The following is a 19,580-nucleotide window of genomic DNA, read 5'->3' on the forward strand; positions in this document are numbered from 1 at the left end:
GTACAACTAGCGACAGGGCGATCGCCAAGGCAGCATTGTGCAAAGCCGGCACTGTCGCTACGAGCTGGTGCTACCAGCTGCTACCAGCTTGCTACCATGGTTCACGCCATCACCTCGCCCTCGCCCTCGGACCACGGGCCCCACGCCAGCCCGGCAGCGCCGTCTCCCCGACCCACAGCCCTACCGCCCACCCCCCGAGGCCAGCAGCCCCGCCCGCGCCGTCGCCCGCGCGGCCCGCAGGCGCATCAGCCCGCCGGCGTCCCCAGCCGCCGCGACATCGCGCCCCGCCGAGGCCCGGAGCGCGCGCCACACGGCGACGGCGAGCGCCTGCTGGAGCTGGGCAGCGTTAGCGCGTCTCGGGGGGTGACGCACGATATGGCCCTCGGCGCGCCAGGCGTCGGTGCCGGGCGTGCTTGGCTGTCTTGGGGGGTGCAGCGGGGCGCCGAGCCCAGGCCCGGGGCCCGCGCCGACGATGCCGCCCGCGACGTCTTGCACCGCGCGCCGGATGAGCGCGTCCCGCCCCTGCTGCTCCTGCGCCGCCGTCATTGGGCCGAGCGTCTGCCGTCAGCTTTACAGCTCTGCGGGGGAAGGCGCCCACCGGCCGCAGGTGCGCCCACAGCTCTTCGGCGGCGAGGCTGACCGCCGCGTCGGGGCTCATGGCGAACGCCGCGCCTGGGGCTACTGGTGCGTGCGGCGGGGGTCTTGACATTGCGCGCTGCGGGATCGGGTCGTCGGCGGGGTGAAGAGTGGTTTCAAGGTTGCGACGAGACGAGCACCGAGATGCCGGTTGTGACTGCCGCTCGGCTCGGCTCACTCCACTTGGCACTCGGTTAGGTTTCGGCACTCACTCGGCCTGCACTCAGCCCCCAACCCTCATGCCTACCTACACCCCACTCGCCCTCACGGTACACCCACTGCATGCTCTACGACCCGACAATGCTCTATGACTATGTACAAACAACTGTTCCATCTAGCGGCGTTCACAACACTGTTCCGCCCTCTCAAACACTGCAATGTCAGCTCAAGCCCAGCACAGCGACGCCACGCCACGCCACGCCACGCCACGCCAACCCACCTCATCAACGAGATAATGCGAACCTCGGTCCGCAGCTCCGGGTCGCTCGACTCATCCAGGATCTCGCACTTGACCGTGTGCTTGCCCGCCGGGAGGCCTTCAGCAATCGTGGCAAACCGCCCAATGTTCGGGTCCTTGGTCCAGTACGTGTCGATGTCGACCTTGTCCTTCTTGCCCTCCACCTGGCACTGCAGGATACCGAATCCAAACGTCTTGGACATGAGGACGTACATCTTGATGGTGCCGACGACCGTCTCGATCTCAAACTCGACCGAGTCGCCGGGCTTGGTGCCGCGCAGGTACGGCTTGTCCTTGAAGTCGTTGTGCACCCACCAGTCAAAGCCCTTGGAGGCAGTCATGGTGAGGTTGAACTTGGGCTCGACCGCCCGCGTGCTGTAGCAGTGAGGGTGCCAGGGAGGCACGCGGACCGCGACATTGTCGTTCCAGCCGTCGAGGACGTACTGGCGCGGGGCGACGCCGTACTCGGGGGGACGGTTCCACATGCCAGGGTAGAAGACGGGCTCGGGCTCGGGTGGCTCCTCATCGTCATCATCCTCCTTCTTGGGCCTGGGAGGAGTGGCGACAAACGACCTCTGCTCCTCTGCCCAGCCGCTCTCGAGCGCCTTGAGCGCCTGCTCCTGCCGAGCCATGTCGGCACCGTACTCAGCCTCAAGCTGCTGGTGGAACAGCTTGTTGGGCAGGTTCTCGACAAACTCGTGTCGGTCACCGTCCGACTGGACCATAAAGTTGGGGTCGAGCACCATGCTGCACGACGTATCGCGGAGCAGGCTGCTAATAAGATTGGCCACGTCCTGGTGGCCCCGGGCATTGATGTGTCGCATGTCCGTGTTGCCCCAGCCGCTGCGGCAATGTCAGAAACACTACTCGGCCTGCCTGCCTGTAGCGGCCATGCACTAGACTCACTCCCTGGTAAAGTAAAGCGGCATGATATGCGGGAATCGGTCAAAGTGGTTTGCCAAGGGATGGCGGTGGTTGATGACAGGAACATCTTATTTTTAGTTAGCGCCTCCTCGGTGTCACATGCCGACAAAGAGATGACAACTCACCGAAGAACTGGGCAACAGGCCTGATGAGAAACAAGTTAGCTAAAACTCGGCGATCTACCCCGCATCGGCAGCCGGTACCCACAGATGCATGCGGCCGCCGCCGCCTCCCATTCCGCCGTTGCTGAACGCGAGGATCTCGACGAGCAGTACCGCCGGCTTGCTGGGCATGTCGAGCACGCCACGGAGGAGGTTCTCCATGTCGTTGACGTGCTCTGGGATGCCCTCGTCGTTGATGGCCAGCTCGATGATGACCAGGTCCGTCTCTTCTGGCACGTGCAGGGGGAAGCAGAACGAGAAGTAGTCGGATCCCGTCGCCGGCTGCGCGCCGTTGTGCACATCAAGGTCGATGTCGGGGTAAAAGTCGCGGAGCCACTCCTCCAGGCGGTTGAGCCACTTCTCGCCAGCATCGACACCGTGCCCCTTGGTCACTGGCGCGTCAGCGCGCGTTGGGCTCGCAGCACTCACCACTTCCGCCGATGGTAGTCACTGTGACCTTTTCCCCGCGAAGAATCTTGTTGACGAACTGCTGGGTTCTGGCCAGCGAGCCTGGGGGCGCGTGAGATGGCGCCGGGCAGTGTCAGTGCGCCACCACTTACCCTCATAGGCCCGGGTCATGCGGAGGTTTGCGCGGCCGTACTTTTCCTCGAGGGGGTCTGGGCCGCCGCACACCTTGCGCAGCTCTGCGAGCTTGGAGTTGTGCGAGACGAGGCCGGCGAGGCCTGGCGCCGACGCGCTCCAGGCCGCGGCGCTGCCCTTTACGCTGGCGACGCCCGACGAGTGGACGGTGAAGAGGAAGACGACGGCGGCGAGGGCGATGAAGAGGACGAGGGGTCGCCGTGATAGCAGCGCGTTGAGGCTGAACATGTTGAGATGGGAGATGGATAGGTTGACCATTGTGGTCTGCGCGGTTTAAAGGGCGCGATGGAGATGGGGGATGCCCGCGGTCGGCTGTCGCGTCGGTCGGTCGTCGGGGGTGAAATTCGGTGACTATGCACTAAAGGAGAGTAAAACGCAGTCGCCGTGGCCGGTCGTCAAGGGGTTGGTCGCCTGGCTGGCGATGCTGCTGCTGTAGCAGTAGGTGGGCAAGAAAGGAGAGTGTTACGGTGCTGTTGCCGGAATGTTGGATTGTGCAAGAGTTGCAACAAACTCGGCGGCGCGGCGGCGGCGTGCCTTGTTGCCTAAAAGAGATCCAGGCGGCACATGCGGCACCGCGGCACCCAGGGCGGGCGACAGTGGCCCGCGTGACCGCCGCAAACCCGGGTCGGCCGAACAGAAACATTGTTGGTGTCTCTTGGATGCACGCTAACAGAGACAACGACAGCATCAAGCGGGCATTAGTAGACGATGCACCGTCATTGTCGGCGGCTGCGTGCGGCAGCTCATCGACTGTCAAGACGCCGTCGAAGCTGCCTGCCTGTCTGCTGCCCACGACTGCGGAACCCCCACCCTACCTACCCTCAATGTTTCATGCAGCCAACACGCAGCAACGCGTTGCCCTGGGCATCTGGCATCTGGTCATCGTGGCATCGTTTCGCCTCTCTGTTCCGTCACAAAGCTGATGGGCAATGTACCGCCTCTGACCATGCAGACAGCCCACGGCCCACGGCTCCAGCTTCCCAGCGCCCCCCTCGCTCGCGCCTGCCCGCTCGCCGCTGGCCGCCTCGTGGCAGCAATCGCGGCGAGCGAGATGCACGCCGGCGCTGATCAGAGGCCGATGGCTCCAGTGCAAGCGGGCGAAGCCATCACAGTGCCATTATTGCTCCAGGCGTCATGTCGTGCTCAACCGCGGCGACAGTGCCTCGACTAACTCGATGATGGCGCGCTCGTCTCGTCTCTCAGCTCGTCTGGCGCGACTTGGCGCCTGGCGTCGCTCGCTCAACGATCACAACGTCGTGGCGGGCGATCGCGATCGACCTGTCATTACCACTGCTGCGTCGTCGAGGCGGGTGCGGGCGCCGACTTCGCCGGCGGACGCAAAGGGATAGCGGGACTGCGGCCGTAGCACGAGGCTAGGTGTGCCGCCGGGGCACAGGCGGTCGTGGCGGTCGTGCTGGTGCTGGCTAGCGAACCGGCGGCAGCACACATGAGGCAAACCTCATGGTCGATCGCCAGTCTGATCAGTGTGCGCCGCGAGGCTGCAAGCGAGTGCCGCGTGTGGCCCGTGGCCATTTAAGTGCTGGCTGGGTCGTAGGCTCACCTCATCTCACCTCCCAGCTAACAATGCCGCCCAAGCAAGACAACGGCGCGAGCGAGGCCGGGGCCAGCGGCTCGGACGCACCCCCCGCCGCGTACTTCATCGCGGGCGGGCGGACGTAGTGCGTCTCCCCCGGCGCCGCCGCTAATGGCCAGCAGCAACGCGGCGCGCGCGTACGCCTTCCCCGTGGACCAGGCCGAGGTGGTGGTGCGTCGCGGCGCCGGAGGAGGCTGACGACAGCGGCTCGACAGGCTGCACTACCTCCTCGGCGGGCTGCTCTGCCGCGGGCCAGTGGGCGGCGTGCTCGCGTCCCCCGGCCTCGTGCGGCGCGTCCTCGACGTCGGGTGCGGCACGGTGAGTGCGGCGGCGCGGCGCCGACCCCGCTGACTCTAGGGCATGTGGTGAGCTGGGCGCCGAGCACGCTGACCCAGGCTGCACGACATGGCCGCGCGCTTCCCGCACGCCGACTGCGTCGGCGTCGACCTCCTGCCCCTGCAGCACAGGTGGGTGGCCGGCGAGCGCGCTGACCCCAGCTCGAACCGCCCCAACGTGACCTTCATGCTGCTCGACGCGCCGGCCGGGCTCGACGTCTTCCCGGCCAGCTCGTTCGACGTCGTGCACATCCGCCAGATGATCTACGCCGTGGGTGTGGGCGGGGGGCAGCTGACCCCAGATACCCGACTACGCCGCCCTGCTCGCCCAGGCGCACCGCCTCCTCCGGCCAAACGGCGTCGTGCTCGTGCACGAGACGAATTTTGAGTGCTACAGCGTGTGGGAGGGCCACTCGCCCGACGGCTTGCTACCTGGCCTGACGAGGGTGAGTTGTCAGTACTCCGCCGGTTAACGACAGTGGACCGCGGCGTTCCGGCAGGCGCTCCTCCGCAAGACAATACAGTGAGTGTGAGTCCTGCACGCTGACCCCAGCCTCGACGTCTTCGACCACATGGAGGCGCTGCTCGCGAACGCGGGGTTCCAGGGCGCGATCGACGCCTACTTCCACTACCGGCCCGTGTGCCCGCGCGAGCGCACTGGTGCGTGGTGTGGTGGGGGGCCAGCTGACGCCCAGACGTGGCGCTGCACGAGACGGAGAGCACGCGCGCGCTCGTCGAGGCGGCACGCGCGACCGTCGTCGACGAGCGCGTGCTCACCGCCGCAGAGTATGATGCGCTCGAGGGCACCGTGCGCGCCGAGCTGGCCGGCGACGCGGCCGGCTCGGCGGGAGGGGAGAGCGGTGGCGGCGTGTTTGCACCGTGGGGCTTCTGGTGGGTGCGCAAGGAGTAGGGCGGGGTGGGCGGGACCGCATACACGCATAGCAAGAGACACAAGCACTTTTATACAAGCATAAATACAAGCAAGACATGTACCAGGAGTCGATGGTTGGGTGTGTGGAGTCTCCACAGTCGTCACTGCCACATGTGCGATAACGCCTTGTAACGCCGTTCCGTACCACGCCTGGGTGACGAGCGTTTTGGCTGAGCGTCGCCGGAACGTGGATTGGCTGGCATTTGGCAGGGCGAGCCCGACTGCACCCGTACTGCTGCCAGCCAGGGCGACGCCGACGACGGCTGCTCGCTGCCTGCTCGCTGCTCGCTGCTGCAGCTCGTCACTGCATCACACCCCATCTCCACCCCCTCCAACCTACCTCCCTCCCCACTCCCCCATGTCTCTCCTCCGCCTCCCCCGCGCCGCCCCGGCCCTCCGCAGGTCGTACGCTACCGCCGCCGCCTCGGTCGCAGAGGCCTCGGGCGTCAAGGTCGCCGGCATCGAAAACGGCTCGCGCGCCGGCACCACGACCGTCACCGTCGCCGTCAAGGCCGGTGCCCGCTACGAGACGACGCCCGGTGTCGCCCACGTCCTCAAGAACTTTGCCTTCAAGGTGGGTGTCGTGGCTGTCGCCTGCCGCTGCGCCGGCCGTTGCGCGCGTCGGATCGGAGCAGCGCGGAGCGGATGGGTGTGATGTGGCATCGGCTGGCATGCGCTGCCTGCGGGCTGGCCTCGGCGCTCTGTGCCGAGCTGGCCTGCTCACGAGCATGCGCGCGCAGTGTGTGCTGTACCCGGCGATCTGCCGATGGCGCTGCTGTTGCCGATGTCGTGCCGAACGCAGTCGTCGCAACGCCTACCCCAACCCAACCACACGTACTAACCCCCCCCAGTCGACCGCCTCCGGCTCGGCCCTCCGCACTGCCCGCGAGACTGAGCTCTACGGTGGCCTCCTCTCGGCCGGCCTCTCGCGCGAGCACCTCTTCCTCACCGCCGAGTTCCTTCGCGGCGACGAGTGAGTGAACCGTTGCAATGTTGCAACCGCACCGCCAGGGCCACGCTCACACCCACAGGGCCCACTTCCTCTCCCTCCTCGCCTCGGTCCTCTCGTCGACCCAGTTCCTCGCCCACGAGTACTCGGAGCTCGTCCTTCCCACCGTCCAGGGCGACGCCCTTGCCGCTGCCGCCGACCCCGTGACCGCCGCCCTCGACGCTGCCCACGCCGTTGCCTTCCGCCGCGGCCTCGGCAACTCGCTCTTCGCCGCTGCCCACACCCCTGTCACCCTTGACGCCGTCAAGTCGTACGCCCAGGCCGCGTTCGCCAAGTCGAACATTGCCGTCCTCGGCCAGGGTATCTCGACCGAGGCCCTTGGTGCCGCTGTCGAGTCGGCCTTTGGCGCCGGCTCGCCCTCGGCCGCCTCGTCCCTCTCGACCCCCGCCTCGGCCTACTACGGTGGTGAGATCCGCCTCCCCCTCGACACCCACGCCAACCCCACCGCTAAGCCCACCCTCGTGATCGCCTACGGCCAGGCTGGCGCCGCCACCCCCGAGCTCCAGGTCCTCGCCAACGTCCTCGGCGGCGAGTCGGCCCTCAAGTGGGCTCCTGGCCAGACCCTCCTCTCCCTCGCTGCCTCCAAGACCCCCGGTGCCTCGGCCCGCGCCGTCTTCACCCCCTACTCTGACGCCTCGCTCATCAGCGTTGTCGTCCAGGCCCCCACTGACGAGGCTGTCCGCGCCGTTGCCGCCGACGTTGCCGCTGCCATCAAGGCCACCGCCTCGGGCGTCAAGGACGAGCAGCTCAAGAGCGCTGTCGCCAAGGCCAAGTTCGACCAGGCCACCGCCCTCGAGACCCAGGGATCGCTCGTTGCCGCCGCTACCCCCGCTCTCTTCGCCGGCTCGATCCCCGCGTCCAACGCCTCGTTCTCGGCTCTTGACGGTGTTTCCTCCTCGGCTGTTTCCAAGGCTGCCCAGGCCCTCTTCTCGGCCAAGCCAACAGTCGTCGCTGTCGGAAACACCCACGTCCTCCCCTACGCCGACGAGCTCGGCCTGTAAGGAAAAAGCCGGAAAGATGCGAGTAGATAGAGACCAAATAGGTTTTTTTAGCAAACCGCCCACACATCTCCGGTCATGCACCAGATTGGAATGGATATAGTCAAGCAGGGAGCGCGGCACTCGGCGCGGCCCCCAGCGCAGCTTGGCGTAGGGCTGTTGCGTCGTCTGTCGCTCGGAGGTTGGGTGTGAGAGCGAGGACTTGAATGAAGATGGCTGAGGGCGATCAGGACTGGCGACCGTGGGAAAGCCCGTGCCTGGCTGACTTCTGTTATGACGGAGGACGCGTCGAAAGACAAAGCGCGATTGACATCTCATCTCGACTCGTGTCTTCCTCATACACCATGGCAAGCAGCTCAAGCGTGAGCAGTTGTGGCCCCAGCTTATGTAGCAGTCAACTGACTCTCACACAGCCTTCCACGTCCCCGCGCGGCGGGTTCATCGTCCTCGAGGGCCTGGACCGGACAGGCAAGTCGACGCTCGCGCGTGAGCTCGTCAAGCTGGCCGAGGCGGGCGGGAGGAAGGCGCGGCTGCAGGTCTTCCCTGGTGGGTGCTCCTGCCTCGACAGTAACCCACTAACCCCAGATCGCACCCTGCCCTCGGGCAAGACGATCGACGCGTACCTCCGCAAGGAGATCGAGCTCGACGACGAGCACGTGCACGCGCTGTTCAGCGAGAACCGATGGGAATGCGCGTGGGTGTTGATTACCTCAAGCTTCACCCGCTGACAGCGCAGCGAGGGTATCAAGAAGGATCTGGCAGCAGGCGTGTGGGTCATTACCGACCGGTACGCCTTCTCCGGCGCAGCATACACGATGGCCAAGGGCCTCTCGCTGGACGTGTGCACCAAGCCCGACGTGGGGCTGCCGCGCCCCGACGCCGTCTTCTACCTCACCGCGTCGCCGGCCGCGCTCGCCCAGCGGGGAGGGTACGGTGAGGAGCGGTACGAGCGCGTCGAGTTCCAGACGCGCGTCAAGGCGCAGTTTGAGGCCGTCGCCGCTCAGTTCCGGCGCGACCACGGCGACCAGAGGTGGAAGACGTACGAGACGGAGGGGACGGTGCCGGCGCAGCTGGCCACCGAGCTGTGGTCCGAGGCGCAGGCGCTCGTCGCGGCGTCTGGGGCCGACGTGCCCAAGCTCTGGGTTGCCGAGGCATAGCCTCGGCCGGTGGACCCAAGCTGGGGATAGACGATGAGACGAGGCATTGACATGCTTGCTCTGCTGGCGACGCGATGGCTGACGCGACTGACCTGCGCCCTCATGCACACTGATATGTCGACAGGTGACGAGCCGATCGGCACCAGCGATCTGACTCTAACGACCTCTAACCCCAGAGCTGAAGCAACCCTCCTCGGCGTGGCGCCGCCGTTCGCTGACCAGCACAACTTAACAGTGCTATCGACCACACCTGCGACGCTGCCGACGAGGTGGGCAACGTCGCGGGCGGGCACGCGCCAGCGCCAAGAGCGTGATGGCGTGTGTGTGTGTGCGCGCGCGTGTGTCTGTGTGTGGTGCGTGTTTGTGGAATGGATGCTTGTTGTGTGTGTGCGGCGCGCCGTCTGGCGTCTCGACACCGCCCCCCATCCATCCCCATCCATCCCCGAGCCCACTCTCGCGCTCCTTCGTCGACGACTCGAAGACGTACTTAAGGCAGCCCAGCGCCATGTTTCGTCTCCTCACTCACTCCACTCACCCGCCTCTCAACTCACCACTTGGCTAACCCCCCTCCCATCCCCTCCCCTCTTCCTCCCCGGCAGCCACTGCACTCAATACTCAATACTGAGTACTGAGTTCTAACCCTCCCCCTCATCACCTCCCCTTCTCCCCCCCCCGGCAGCCCTCAGTACTGAGTTCTAACCATCCCCCTCATCACGTCCCCTCTCCCCCCCGGCAGCCACCTCCACTCAGTACTCAGTTCTAACCCTCCCCCTCATCACCTCCCCCTCTCCCCCTCGGCAGCCACCTCCACTCACCCTCTCACCCTCTAACCCACTCACCCTCTAACCCTCTTACCTTACCCCGCAGCACACTTACGCCGTCGCCCTACGCTCACTTGCAGCCAGGCGCACCACCGACACCCTCTCCTCGACACGGTAAGCGCCCACCCGGACGGCAGCACTCAAGCCCGCAGATCACGACGCGCGCGACGATCAAGCCGGCCGCGGGCCCTGAGCAAGTCACGCCCTCGCACCCCCTCGCACCGCGGAAGCTCGACACACGACCGCGACACACGACCGCCCTCAAGACCGACGACGATCCGGCCGCCAGCGGTGGCGCGCACGCCCTCGAGTCGGCGGCGCACACGGCCGCCAAGCCCCGCCGCCATCCACGCCGCATCGCCTTTGGACTACCGCTCCTCCGCGCTCAAGAATGTGAGCTATCCAATTGACGAAGGTGTGCATAGCTGACCTCAGGCGCCCAGTGCTCCCGTGCACCGACGATCGAGCACGCCTCAAGTCCATCCCCCCGACGCGCGCCGCCTCGACGAGCTGCACGTGGGTCCCTGCGCCGGCCTTGCCGCTGATCTTGCAGCCCGGTTGCAGCCCGGCGGCCTCGACATCAAGTTCGTGTACAAGATCCACCGCGTCTTCAAGCCGGCGGCCGTCCAGCGTGGACAATCGGTGGCCGCCGTTTGGTGTAGCGTTACCTCATGTACCTGTATCTCTACCAACGCCCATGCTGCTGTCAGAACCCTCCGCACCGAGCAGCCAAACCCACTGACCAGCCGCGGCCTCGCGGCCTCCCTCCGCTCGGCCCTCGGCACACTCACTACCTATGAATGAATGCATGATAAAACGTGAACACAGCCAAGTGTGAGAGTCATGAGGTGCCGAGACTGTTGTGTGGCTAGGCAGACCATATTACGAACCAGTGAGGTGGGGGAAGGGGGGCATGCTAATGTCCAGAGTGCAAAGTGTCCATGGGTGTGAGCGGCACATGTGACGGGAACTCTGTGTATAGGGAGAATGTCCAGCAGAAAGACAATTGAGACAACGACTAGTCGACCCAGAACTTGGCCAGCGCACCAGTAATGTGTTTGACGCCCGAGCCGCTCTTGGTCTTGCGCGAACGAGTTTCGGGAACAACGGTTGCTTCGGATGTCGCGCGGCCAGCGGCGGAAGAATCGTTGGCAGATGATGCAGAGCCAGAGCCAGAGGCACCAGAGCTTGTGTGAGAGGCAGACAGGTGGCTGGGACCGAGGGCGGTGCCGCTGTTGGAACGAGAGCCTAGCCGTCCAGTGTCGGCAGAACCAGAGTCCTTGCTACCACTGCTAGAGCCAATGCTGCGGATGGTCGCTGGTCTGCGCTCGTCGTGAAAGGAAACCGAACGCGAATGGGGGATGCTCGGTCCATTAGAAGATGTTGGTGTGGGGAATACTTGCGAGTGCCGCAATGAACTAGGGGGGACTGATGTAGAGGTACGGGTTGGTCGTTGGTCCGGAGAACGCTGGTCGGGTGATGAAGGTGCAGAGTCGCTGCCGTTGGGACGCCTTGGTGGGCGGCCGTCGGCAGAGTACTCCGAGTCGTCCCAGTACACCGATTGAGATCTTTGGATATCGACGCGGCTGGGTTGGCGACCGTTGCTGTCTTGTCTTGCTGTCATGGATGCGGGGCGGCGGTGAGAGTCACCGGTATGCTGTTTCGAGAGAGGAGGTTGAAAGGAGGGTGGTTCGTAATCGGCTGAAGCCTGTGAGATTCGGTGGAGAGATGAACTAGAGCCCTTTCGACCGTCAGCCCTAATTGGTGGCGGAAGGGGCAGTGGCGCACCGTACGGCGACCCGTAGGGCGTTCCGCCCGCGTACGGGGGGATCGGCGGGTGAGCAAAGTAGTCTTGCTGCGCGAATGCCGGCTGGGCGAACAGCTGGTCGGGAAGACGAGTGTCGCGCATGAGGAGCTTCTGGAAGGCGAGGACCGTGTAGAAAGCCTCGTTACCTGCGTTGCCGAGCGGTGCGTGAGGCGCGACGGGGATCTGGAGGTGGTGGAGCAGCTGACGGAGCGAGGCAAGGGGCTGGCGACGGTCTCCAACGCCGGGGACACCTTGGCGCTGGGCCTGCTGCAGAAGCGAGAACTCGAGCTGCAGGACGTCGAGCTGCATGATGTTTGGCGCGAGGACCGAGCTGGCCGGGAGAGGGATCGGCTGAGGATCGCCCACAGAGAGGAGGATGAGCGTGTTGGCGTGCGAGTCGGTCTCGTGCGAGGCAAGGCCTTGGATCGAGGCGCTGGGAGATGGTTAGTCGCCAACGAGCTGTGGCGCCCACGATACCCACTCGATGATCCGTTCCACGCTCTTCTCGGCAATGAACTGGCTCCTGCCGAACCCAAACGCACGAGGGTAGCTGGGGCGCTCCGTGTTGGTACGCTGCTAGTCAGCGCCCTCCCCAGCAACATCTTACTCACCTTGTCCACCCACTCCTCAATGACGTAGTGAGCCTTGCGGTAGTTCTTGTCGGGGATCGGGGGCCACACATCCTGGGGGCCCGTGTCAGCACTGCCACGGGCGACAGCAGTATACTCACGACCGCGCGCAGGTTGGCACATCGCAGGGCAGCGAGGCCGACTTCCAGAATCAGGCCCTTGCCGCCTTGACCAGGCTTTGCCATGACGGTTCGTCCGTGGCCGGGAATGTAGCCTTGAGGAGGGCCGCCCTTCTCCCACCAGGTCGACTTGATACAAGCCCACGAGTAGCCCTGGCCGTTGGTGCGAACGCCCGCAGCTGCGGCACCGCCGTCCGTGTCAGGTGCTCCTGCGTGGAAGAGCGCCGTGATGACGGCAGGCTCTCCGGTGCGGACCCTTGCCCGCAGGTGAAGGAGCTCGGCTGGGCTCATGGTGGTGGCCAGCTTCTTGTACGACTGCAGGTCGGTGATGTGGACCGTGCGATGTAAAGTGCGCGAGCGTGCAGGAGCGGGTGACAGAGGCAGGAGCGATGGGGGCTCCTTGTCCAAAGTTTCACCAAAGCTGAGAGGATGTGTCAACGAAATGGGCGCTAGCCGATGCCGAGGCTGTGCTCACCGAGTCTTGATCATGCGCGCAAAGAGCGCAATCTGCTCACGCTTGGCGCCAATGTGTGCGCGACCAGTGATGCTGTCGACGACGACTGGGCGGCGTGTCAGTTGGGCGGCCCGCGCTGTGCTCGCTCAGTAAACGTACCCATCGCGTCCCAGCCGAACCCGAGGAACTCGTTGAACGAGCGAAAGTAGCCGCCCCATGATGCGTCCCACCAGTCGATGTTTTGTGCGTCAAAGTCTCCCCTGTCGAGTGTTAGCGCCGCGCGGGGTCAAGAGGGGGCACATGACTGGACTCACAGGTAGGCGGCGTAGATGGACTGCAGGTCGACCTCGTACTCTGCGGGGTTGCCGTAGCGAGTGTTGTCGCCCATTGTTTGCCAAGACTCTTTGATGTGCTAGAAGGAGAAGAAGAAGAGTGACTAGTGGAAGACGATCGTCGTGGGGGTTGGGCACACACCGCCCTGGTTGCAAAGACTAGGGGTGATGGTCGACTTGTGCGAGTGTTGCCAAGTGTGTTGGGTGGTGAGAGCTCGAGGGATCACGATGCCAAGGCGCAGTCCGTCTATCGAGGTCCAAGGGTTGCAGCAGCCAAGCGGGTGCGGTGCGGTGTGGTACAGTCGTGAGTGGGGGGTGTTAAAACGTTCCGGAGTGTCGTGGCCTTGTGAATGCGAGAGACCCAACAAGTGTCCGTCGGAAGAGGGGGGAACCTGTCGCAGAAGGGGTCGGTGGGTGGGTGGGTGGGTCGGTGGGTGGATGTTGTGAGGCAGCGGTCCGTTCGATATCGTCGCGCTTGCCAGTGTCCGAGGTGGTGAGAGGGGTGGAGAGGGGAAGGGGAGGAGAGAAGAGGATGACGCGACGAGACGAGACGAGACGAGAAGAGAAAGTAGGAAGGAAAGTAGAAGACTTGAGTGATGAAAAGGAAATGAAACAAGGCAAAGGCTAGTCGTGTCGCTGTCGGGTCGCTGTCTGTCGGTCGTCGTCGTCGTCGTTGTCGTCGTCGTCTAATCGATCGTGGTAGGTTTGACCAAAGCGGGTAAATCCAAGGAACGTGGTGGCGGAGAGAGATGCTGCCGGTCCGGCTCTCACTCTCACTGTCTCTCCTACTCGTCACTGCAAACGACGTGCTAGGGCTTTGCTATGCTATTCTCTTCTCTGCGCTGCTCTGCTCTGGAATGAGCCGAGCCGCCAGGCAGCACGGCAAACGCGACCAAGGGCACTCGGCGCCAGCGGCGGCGGCGGCGCGGCGGCGGTTACACGCGGTGCAGCAGTCGATACAACCCAGGGCGGCGCCACGGCGGGCGGGCGGGCGGGCGGGCGGGCGCGGGCGGGCGGGCAGCGCCGGGCGGGCGACACGCAGCTGGCATCTCGAATGCACTGTGCTCTATGAATGACGGCATGGCATCGACACTGGGCCGCGGACGAAAACCTGCATGCACATCTGCATGCATGCATGGGTCTGTGCGAACGACGCCTCTGAGTGCCAGTGAACGCCAAGCTGCGAGCAAGTGTGAGAGAAAGACGCGGGCTCGCCGCCGCCGCCGGCGCCCCTGGGGTTGACGGGGTGTTGGGGTTGGGTGCTTGACGGCATGCCTCGTCCCAGACTGCAGCTCGACACGTCGGCGCGGCACGTTTCACGACGCTGGATTAAAAGCACAGCGGTGCACCCGTACCGGTACCAGTTGGCGACGGGGTATGAGAACGCCGCAGGGGCTGGCTGGCTGGCTGGCTGGGCTGGGTGGGTGGCCTCGTCGTCGTGGCTACAAGTGCTCGCGACCACCACTGCAGCGCACCAGCGGCGCACCGCAGCGCAGCACCGACGCACGACGCGCCCGCCCGCCCGCCCGCCCACGCGCCCAGCCCACGCACGCCGCCGCCCGAAATAGGGCGTGCCAGGCAAAAAAGCCCCTTGCCCGTGAGAAGAGAGCACGGCCGCCGCCGCGCCGCGCCGTCGCCGCTGCCGCCTCGTATGAATTGGCCTGCTGCTTGCCCTCTGGCCCTCTGGCCCTCTGTCCATGTCGGCCGCCTTGCCCACATGACCGCCTGCCTACGCCTTCTACAAGAAGTGCTCTTAGCCACCTGTCCCACATGCACCGTGAGGCCTAATGGCACTTCGTCATCCGCTGCGCGTTTCAGCGCGATCCCAGTGTGAATGTCCTGAAACGGGGGGCCTGGGAGGCAGGCAGGGCGGCGCGGCGCGGGGCGACGAGGGAGGCAGGCGACGAGCGCGACGGGCACCACACGGCACCACACCGCAGACGGCCGGAAAACAGGGAAGCACAGAGCCTGGACTCTAGGACTTGGTTGTGGCAGCAGCGACTGCAAATGCACGCCTGGCACTCCTCGAGATTCAAAGTCGCACGCATGCCTAATACATGGCGGCCTTGGCAAAGTCGGCACCCCCGTCGTCCACTCTCTCTCCGCGGCATGCAATGATGGTACATTCCTAAAGGACAGTGTGTCCAGATGCTTGTGCGTTCCCGATATCGTCACTATTGCGTACAGGGCGGCTTCTGCCGCTATGTGGTCGACGGTCGGGTCGACGGCCAGGGCTATGCTGACACTGTCCGCTCCGTGTCGGCAGGCGGACTTGATGTCGGAGCACTGGACCGGTGCGCGTGGAACGGCGGGACAGCGTTGTACATGATAGCCTGGATGATGCCGGCGGCAGCTGGGCCGAACCACCAGATCCACTGGTCTGTGGCGCTGTCAGCGTGGCGTGGCATTCGCCACCTCTTCTCCACTCACACTTAAAGTCGCCCTGTGCAATCGCGTACGCAAAGCAACGGCCGGGGTTCATCTGCGCACCGCCATACCCGGGGATCATGCCCGAGCTTGCAAAGCTCATGACGCCGAGCGTCGCGCCGACGAGGAACGGGCCAAACTTGGGCCCCGAGAGCAGCGCCTGGCGCGGGTCGAGACCGACGCCGTACGAGAGGTACAGGAGGGCAAACGTCGATATCACCTCGTTTAGGTAGACGCTGCCGGCTGTCGTGGTGGCCGGGTCGAAGAAGCAGCCCCCTCCGCCGTGGTACGCGCGCGCGAGTTCGAGGCCCCACACGCCACGGAGGATGCCGCCGCCGAGCGCGGCCCCGAGTGTCTGGAAACACATGTAGATGATGCCTGGGTTCGTCGTCAGCTGGTTGCCCTCGCCGCACGCCTACCTCGCGACACGGGGCAGATGCCGCAGATGACGGTCGAGAACGTGATGACGGGGTTGATGTGCCCGCCCGACGCCGGCGCCGTCGCGTAGATGAACAGGCTGAGGAGGAAGATGTTGGACAGGCCGATGTACACGCCGATAAACTGTGTCTGGTAGGCCGAGAGCGTGCCGGATATCTGGCCGGCGACAAAGACGAGCAGGCACGAGGCGACGCCCTCGACGACCTGGGGGCGTGAGTGCTGGCTACGACAAGAGCCGACTCACCGCCGCAGACCACACCTCGCGCTTGCCCCACCCGCCGAGGAGGTAGTGCCGGCAGCGGTACCACGGGCGGAGGAGGACGTCGTGGTGGCGGGCGGCGGGGGCGAACGAGCCGGGGAAGGACGCGACGACGGGGTGCTGCGTGCCGCCCGACGTGAGGGTTATCTGGACGTGCGGGTCGTGGTGGGACACGGTCGTTTTTGACATGGCGGGGGGGGAGGGGGGGGTGAGTGGGTGAGTGTGCGGTCGATGAGCACGGTCGATGAGCGCGATGATATGTGTCTGTTGGAGCCGAGCGAGCGAGCGGTCTTTGATATTGTTTTGAAAGAGCCAGGAAGGCCGTGACGTCAAGATTTGGCCAGGCCGCGGGACCCCGCAGCGCAGTGGGAGTGATTATCAAGGAACCCTGGGGCGGGGGGCTTGGCGATGCAGCCGGGGATGCACTTGGCCATGCATCGTGGGTACGGCAAGGGAGAGGGGAGAGCGGGCAGAGAGAGAGGAGAGGAGAGGAGCATGCAGAGGGAGACTGGATGGCGAGGGGGGCGAGGTAGGCGAGGGCTGGCCGACGGATCGAGGCGGGGGCGGCGGGCCAGCAGCGACGGTCGAGGCAGCGGCGCCGGCGCCGATGGCAGCCCTAGATCAAAGGCCGCAGCGGTGCAAGCGTGCCGAGCGGCGTCGGGCCAGGCGGGCCTAGAGCAGCTGCGTGGCAGATCTCGGACGCCGAGCGAGGTGGAAATCAAGCCGAGACAGCCGAGTCGGCGCGGTGCCGTTTCCGCGGCGGCCGTTGTGGGCTCGAGTCAACGACGACGGCCCGAGTGGTGCACGGACGCTATGTAGCGGGGTCGAGCTCGGCCCTTGTCCTCTCCTCTCTCCTCTCCTCGACTCGTCGCTCGTACCCGCTCGTGGCGGGCGATAAGCGACGCGTCGAGGTGGAGGCAGGCCAATGCGCCACCCCCCACCCGCGCTTTATCGGCCCTTCTGCCTCGTCGGCGGTGTTAGTCGTCGGAGGCGGCCACGCGCCACACACAACGTTGCTTTCAACATGTGACACGGACGTCTATCAGCGCGCATGCGCCGGCCTCCACACCTCGCCTAAATCCCAGTGCTTGCGCGAGTCGAATCAGATGCATGCGAGAGGTCAGGCAGATATAAGGCTGCCAGGGACTGATAGCCGTGGGCGCAGCAGCAACAACAATGACCACCGGCAAGGTCTACGACAAGACGCATGGTGCGTTGCCTGCGCACCTGCAGCTCGCTCACGCCCAGAGAACACGGTCAACCGCGAGCCCCAGAAGGCGCGGTACGACGTCGCCACGATCCGGAGCATCATCCAGCAAGCCCACTTTGTCAACGTCGCCTTCGTCGACCTCGACGGCAACCCGCAGAGCATCCCGATGATCTGCGCGGTCTTCGAGAGCGAGGACGGGCTAACGCTCTACCTGCACGGGTACCACAAGGCGCGGCTGGTCAAACTGCTGCCGCCCGAGTCGCGCGTCTGCGTCAGCGCGACGCTGCTCGACGGCATCGGGCTGGCGCTGTCGGCGTTCCACCACACGATGAACCACCGCAGCGCGGTGCTCCACGGCGTCGTGGAGGACTGGGATGAGACGACGCCGGATGCCGCGGCCGCCAAGTGGGACGCCGCGAGGCAGATCGTCGACGCCGTCGTGCCCGGGCGCTGGGCGCACTGCCGCGAGCCGAACGGCGCCGAGATGACGAGCACCGGCTTCCTCAAGGTCCGCGTGCTGAGCGCTAGTGCCAAGGTGCGCTCGGGGCAGCCTGGCGAGGAGAGGAAGGACGTGCTGGATAAGGAGTTGGTGGGCAAGACTTGGGCAGGGATCATTCCGAGTGAGTTGGGGGCGGGGGGGAGTGCCGCTGACCCCAGCCCGCCTCACGTACGGCACACCACAGCCGTCAGACTTCAACGTCGCGCCGCTGCCGGAGCACATTGCGGCGTATATCGCCGACGCGAACGTCGCGCCGGGAAACTAGGTGTCGATGGATATGGTTGGGGACTTGCTGCGGGGCGTGGCGCCACGAGACGCACTCACCGCTGGCTTGGCCATTCTGACGCTGGCACCCTGGCCGTCTTCGTGTGTGAGCCCCGCTCATCGCCACTGTTGCTCGCCACTGATGCGTCTCGTCAGGGGCTCCGAATGGCTGCTCACAAGAGGGGGATACTTTAGCACCTGGCCACTTACCTCGAGATCGTCGAGACTGCCTTTATCTCAGCCTCACCCCGGCTCGCTGCGCTCGCCGCCTCGGCGCACCGCTGCATCCCCACTCTAACTAAAAAAGACCGAGACTCTATGCTACAGTCGCGTCTAGGTGTGCGCATACAGATACGGTCGTGAGAATCTGCGCGCCCAGCGCGAGACTCGGGTAGTCTGCTCCTCTGCTCCTACTATGACAAGACTAACAACAGGGATAGGCGTAATGGTATGGCCGGCGCAGTGTGGGCGCATGTGCGTCGGCGAGAGCGTGTGGGACAATGGGTCGACAGGCGCAAAGTGTCGACGGCGAAATCGATCGTAGTGCACATCTTGATCGTATGTATCTTTATATCTTTTTCGTGGGCCGAGTATTCGAGAGACCGGCCGCAGTCGCCGCTTCACCGTGTTCAGGCCGACTCCTCAGAGTCCTCGGGAGTCAGGACAACCATGTCGACAGTGACCATGTTGAGGTTGTCTGCGGGTCAGCGCGAGCACACCAGCGCCACTCACAGGCCACGTAGTCCTGGAGCCATTCCTTGTTGGGATCGTCGAGGCCGATGTAGCGCCTGATGAAACGTCAAGCTCTGCTGGCTCCACTCGGGCACAACATACCAGACCACTTGGAATGTAAGCGACTGTCTCCATGCAACGGCTCCAGGCTTACTCTGCTCAATGATGGTGCCATTCGGCTGGCCGTCAGGGGTGTCAGATGGGTCGAGCTTACCAGATGGAAGTCGTAGTACTGTCAGAGGTCAGCGCGGGTGCAAGATATTCGGCGCGGCGCCACACTTGCCTTGAAATCGCTGGCACAGTCAGTGATCGTCCAAAGGCGTGCAACGCGCGCAGGCCAACTTACTGAAGCGGGCCTTGACGCGACGGAGTGAACATGTGCAGCGTCGCGGCGCGCCGGCCTGGCTCCGGGAAATACCACACTGAGGCATAAGCGTATCGGCGCGCGCCGCGGGCACACACGGCAGACTCACTGCCGTCTACCCAAATACACTCGGCGTGCATACACGAGTGTAGATGGTACTGGCTGCGTGCAGTGTTAGCAGTCCATGGGCCGTGCCAGAGCGTAGTCGGCCCAACTCGTCGACCAACCCGACCAGCTCTCGCCCCCCTCTGTCGCACGACTTACCGAAAGTAGACGTCCCACCGCTCCTCGAGGTCTCCAAGAACGGACATCTGGTGGAGTCCAGTCAAGCGGTAGAGGGGAGTGAATGAATCACTAGTGCGCGTGAGCGTCAAAAGACAAGCCGACTGGCCGGCGGAGTGGTGGTGCGAACGAAGAAAAGAG

The 19,580-nt window shown here is 64.8% G+C and overlaps 9 protein-coding genes across 9 annotated transcripts; 4 read left to right on the forward strand and 5 right to left on the reverse strand.

Moving 5' to 3' along the window:
• Positions 1-180: 180 nt before the first annotated feature.
• Q8F55_002396 (uncharacterized protein) lies at positions 181-709 on the reverse strand (the record flags this gene model as incomplete). Its single annotated transcript, XM_069350998.1, has 3 exons — positions 181-336; positions 373-558; positions 599-709. 3 exons carry the CDS (start codon positions 707-709, stop codon positions 181-183), a joined length of 453 nt encoding a protein of 150 aa, XP_069211384.1.
• Positions 710-1,001: 292 nt separating this feature from the next.
• Positions 1,002-3,036, reverse strand: Q8F55_002397 (uncharacterized protein; the record flags this gene model as incomplete). The annotated part of the gene is made up of 7 exons (XM_069350999.1): positions 1,002-1,008; positions 1,076-1,936; positions 2,000-2,084; positions 2,143-2,162; positions 2,225-2,570; positions 2,608-2,688; positions 2,739-3,036. The coding sequence occupies 7 exons, from the start codon at positions 3,034-3,036 to the stop codon at positions 1,002-1,004; spliced, it is 1,698 nt and encodes a 565-aa protein (XP_069211385.1).
• Positions 3,037-4,362: 1,326 nt separating this feature from the next.
• Positions 4,363-5,617, forward strand: Q8F55_002398 (uncharacterized protein; the record flags this gene model as incomplete). Its single annotated transcript, XM_069351000.1, has 10 exons — positions 4,363-4,457; positions 4,492-4,543; positions 4,577-4,690; positions 4,730-4,737; positions 4,768-4,839; positions 4,870-4,978; positions 5,040-5,153; positions 5,208-5,230; positions 5,261-5,367; positions 5,403-5,617. The coding sequence occupies 10 exons, from the start codon at positions 4,363-4,365 to the stop codon at positions 5,615-5,617; spliced, it is 909 nt and encodes a 302-aa protein (XP_069211386.1).
• Positions 5,618-5,996: 379 nt separating this feature from the next.
• QCR2 (ubiquinol-cytochrome c reductase core subunit 1) lies at positions 5,997-7,648 on the forward strand (the record flags this gene model as incomplete). The annotated part of the gene is made up of 3 exons (XM_069351001.1): positions 5,997-6,212; positions 6,490-6,611; positions 6,670-7,648. The coding sequence occupies 3 exons, from the start codon at positions 5,997-5,999 to the stop codon at positions 7,646-7,648; spliced, it is 1,317 nt and encodes a 438-aa protein (XP_069211387.1).
• Positions 7,649-7,989: 341 nt separating this feature from the next.
• Positions 7,990-8,802, forward strand: CDC8 (Thymidylate kinase; the record flags this gene model as incomplete). The annotated part of the gene is made up of 4 exons (XM_069351002.1): positions 7,990-8,007; positions 8,059-8,191; positions 8,231-8,339; positions 8,382-8,802. 4 exons carry the CDS (start codon positions 7,990-7,992, stop codon positions 8,800-8,802), a joined length of 681 nt encoding a protein of 226 aa, XP_069211388.1.
• Positions 8,803-11,356: 2,554 nt separating this feature from the next.
• Positions 11,357-13,020, reverse strand: Q8F55_002401 (uncharacterized protein; the record flags this gene model as incomplete). Its single annotated transcript, XM_069351003.1, has 8 exons — positions 11,357-11,364; positions 11,412-11,863; positions 11,912-12,003; positions 12,042-12,113; positions 12,161-12,599; positions 12,654-12,738; positions 12,792-12,892; positions 12,947-13,020. The coding sequence occupies 8 exons, from the start codon at positions 13,018-13,020 to the stop codon at positions 11,357-11,359; spliced, it is 1,323 nt and encodes a 440-aa protein (XP_069211389.1).
• A 2,178-nt stretch (positions 13,021-15,198) lies between these two features.
• On the reverse strand, positions 15,199-16,277 carry Q8F55_002402 (uncharacterized protein; the record flags this gene model as incomplete). The annotated part of the gene is made up of 4 exons (XM_069351004.1): positions 15,199-15,344; positions 15,395-15,769; positions 15,811-16,033; positions 16,074-16,277. The coding sequence occupies 4 exons, from the start codon at positions 16,275-16,277 to the stop codon at positions 15,199-15,201; spliced, it is 948 nt and encodes a 315-aa protein (XP_069211390.1).
• Positions 16,278-17,264: 987 nt separating this feature from the next.
• Q8F55_002403 (uncharacterized protein) lies at positions 17,265-18,062 on the forward strand (the record flags this gene model as incomplete). The annotated part of the gene is made up of 3 exons (XM_069351005.1): positions 17,265-17,279; positions 17,339-17,918; positions 17,989-18,062. The coding sequence occupies 3 exons, from the start codon at positions 17,265-17,267 to the stop codon at positions 18,060-18,062; spliced, it is 669 nt and encodes a 222-aa protein (XP_069211391.1).
• Positions 18,063-18,690: 628 nt separating this feature from the next.
• Q8F55_002404 (uncharacterized protein) lies at positions 18,691-19,468 on the reverse strand (the record flags this gene model as incomplete). Its single annotated transcript, XM_069351006.1, has 8 exons — positions 18,691-18,758; positions 18,794-18,849; positions 18,896-18,902; positions 18,948-19,025; positions 19,073-19,086; positions 19,140-19,215; positions 19,267-19,319; positions 19,422-19,468. 8 exons carry the CDS (start codon positions 19,466-19,468, stop codon positions 18,691-18,693), a joined length of 399 nt encoding a protein of 132 aa, XP_069211392.1.
• Positions 19,469-19,580: the final 112 nt, after the last annotated feature.

The sequence above is a fragment of the Vanrija albida genome (genome assembly GCF_041260175.1).
Source record: "Vanrija albida strain AlHP1 chromosome Unknown contig_2, whole genome shotgun sequence".
In the NCBI taxonomy this organism is placed as follows: Eukaryota; Fungi; Basidiomycota; class Tremellomycetes; order Trichosporonales; family Trichosporonaceae; genus Vanrija; species Vanrija albida.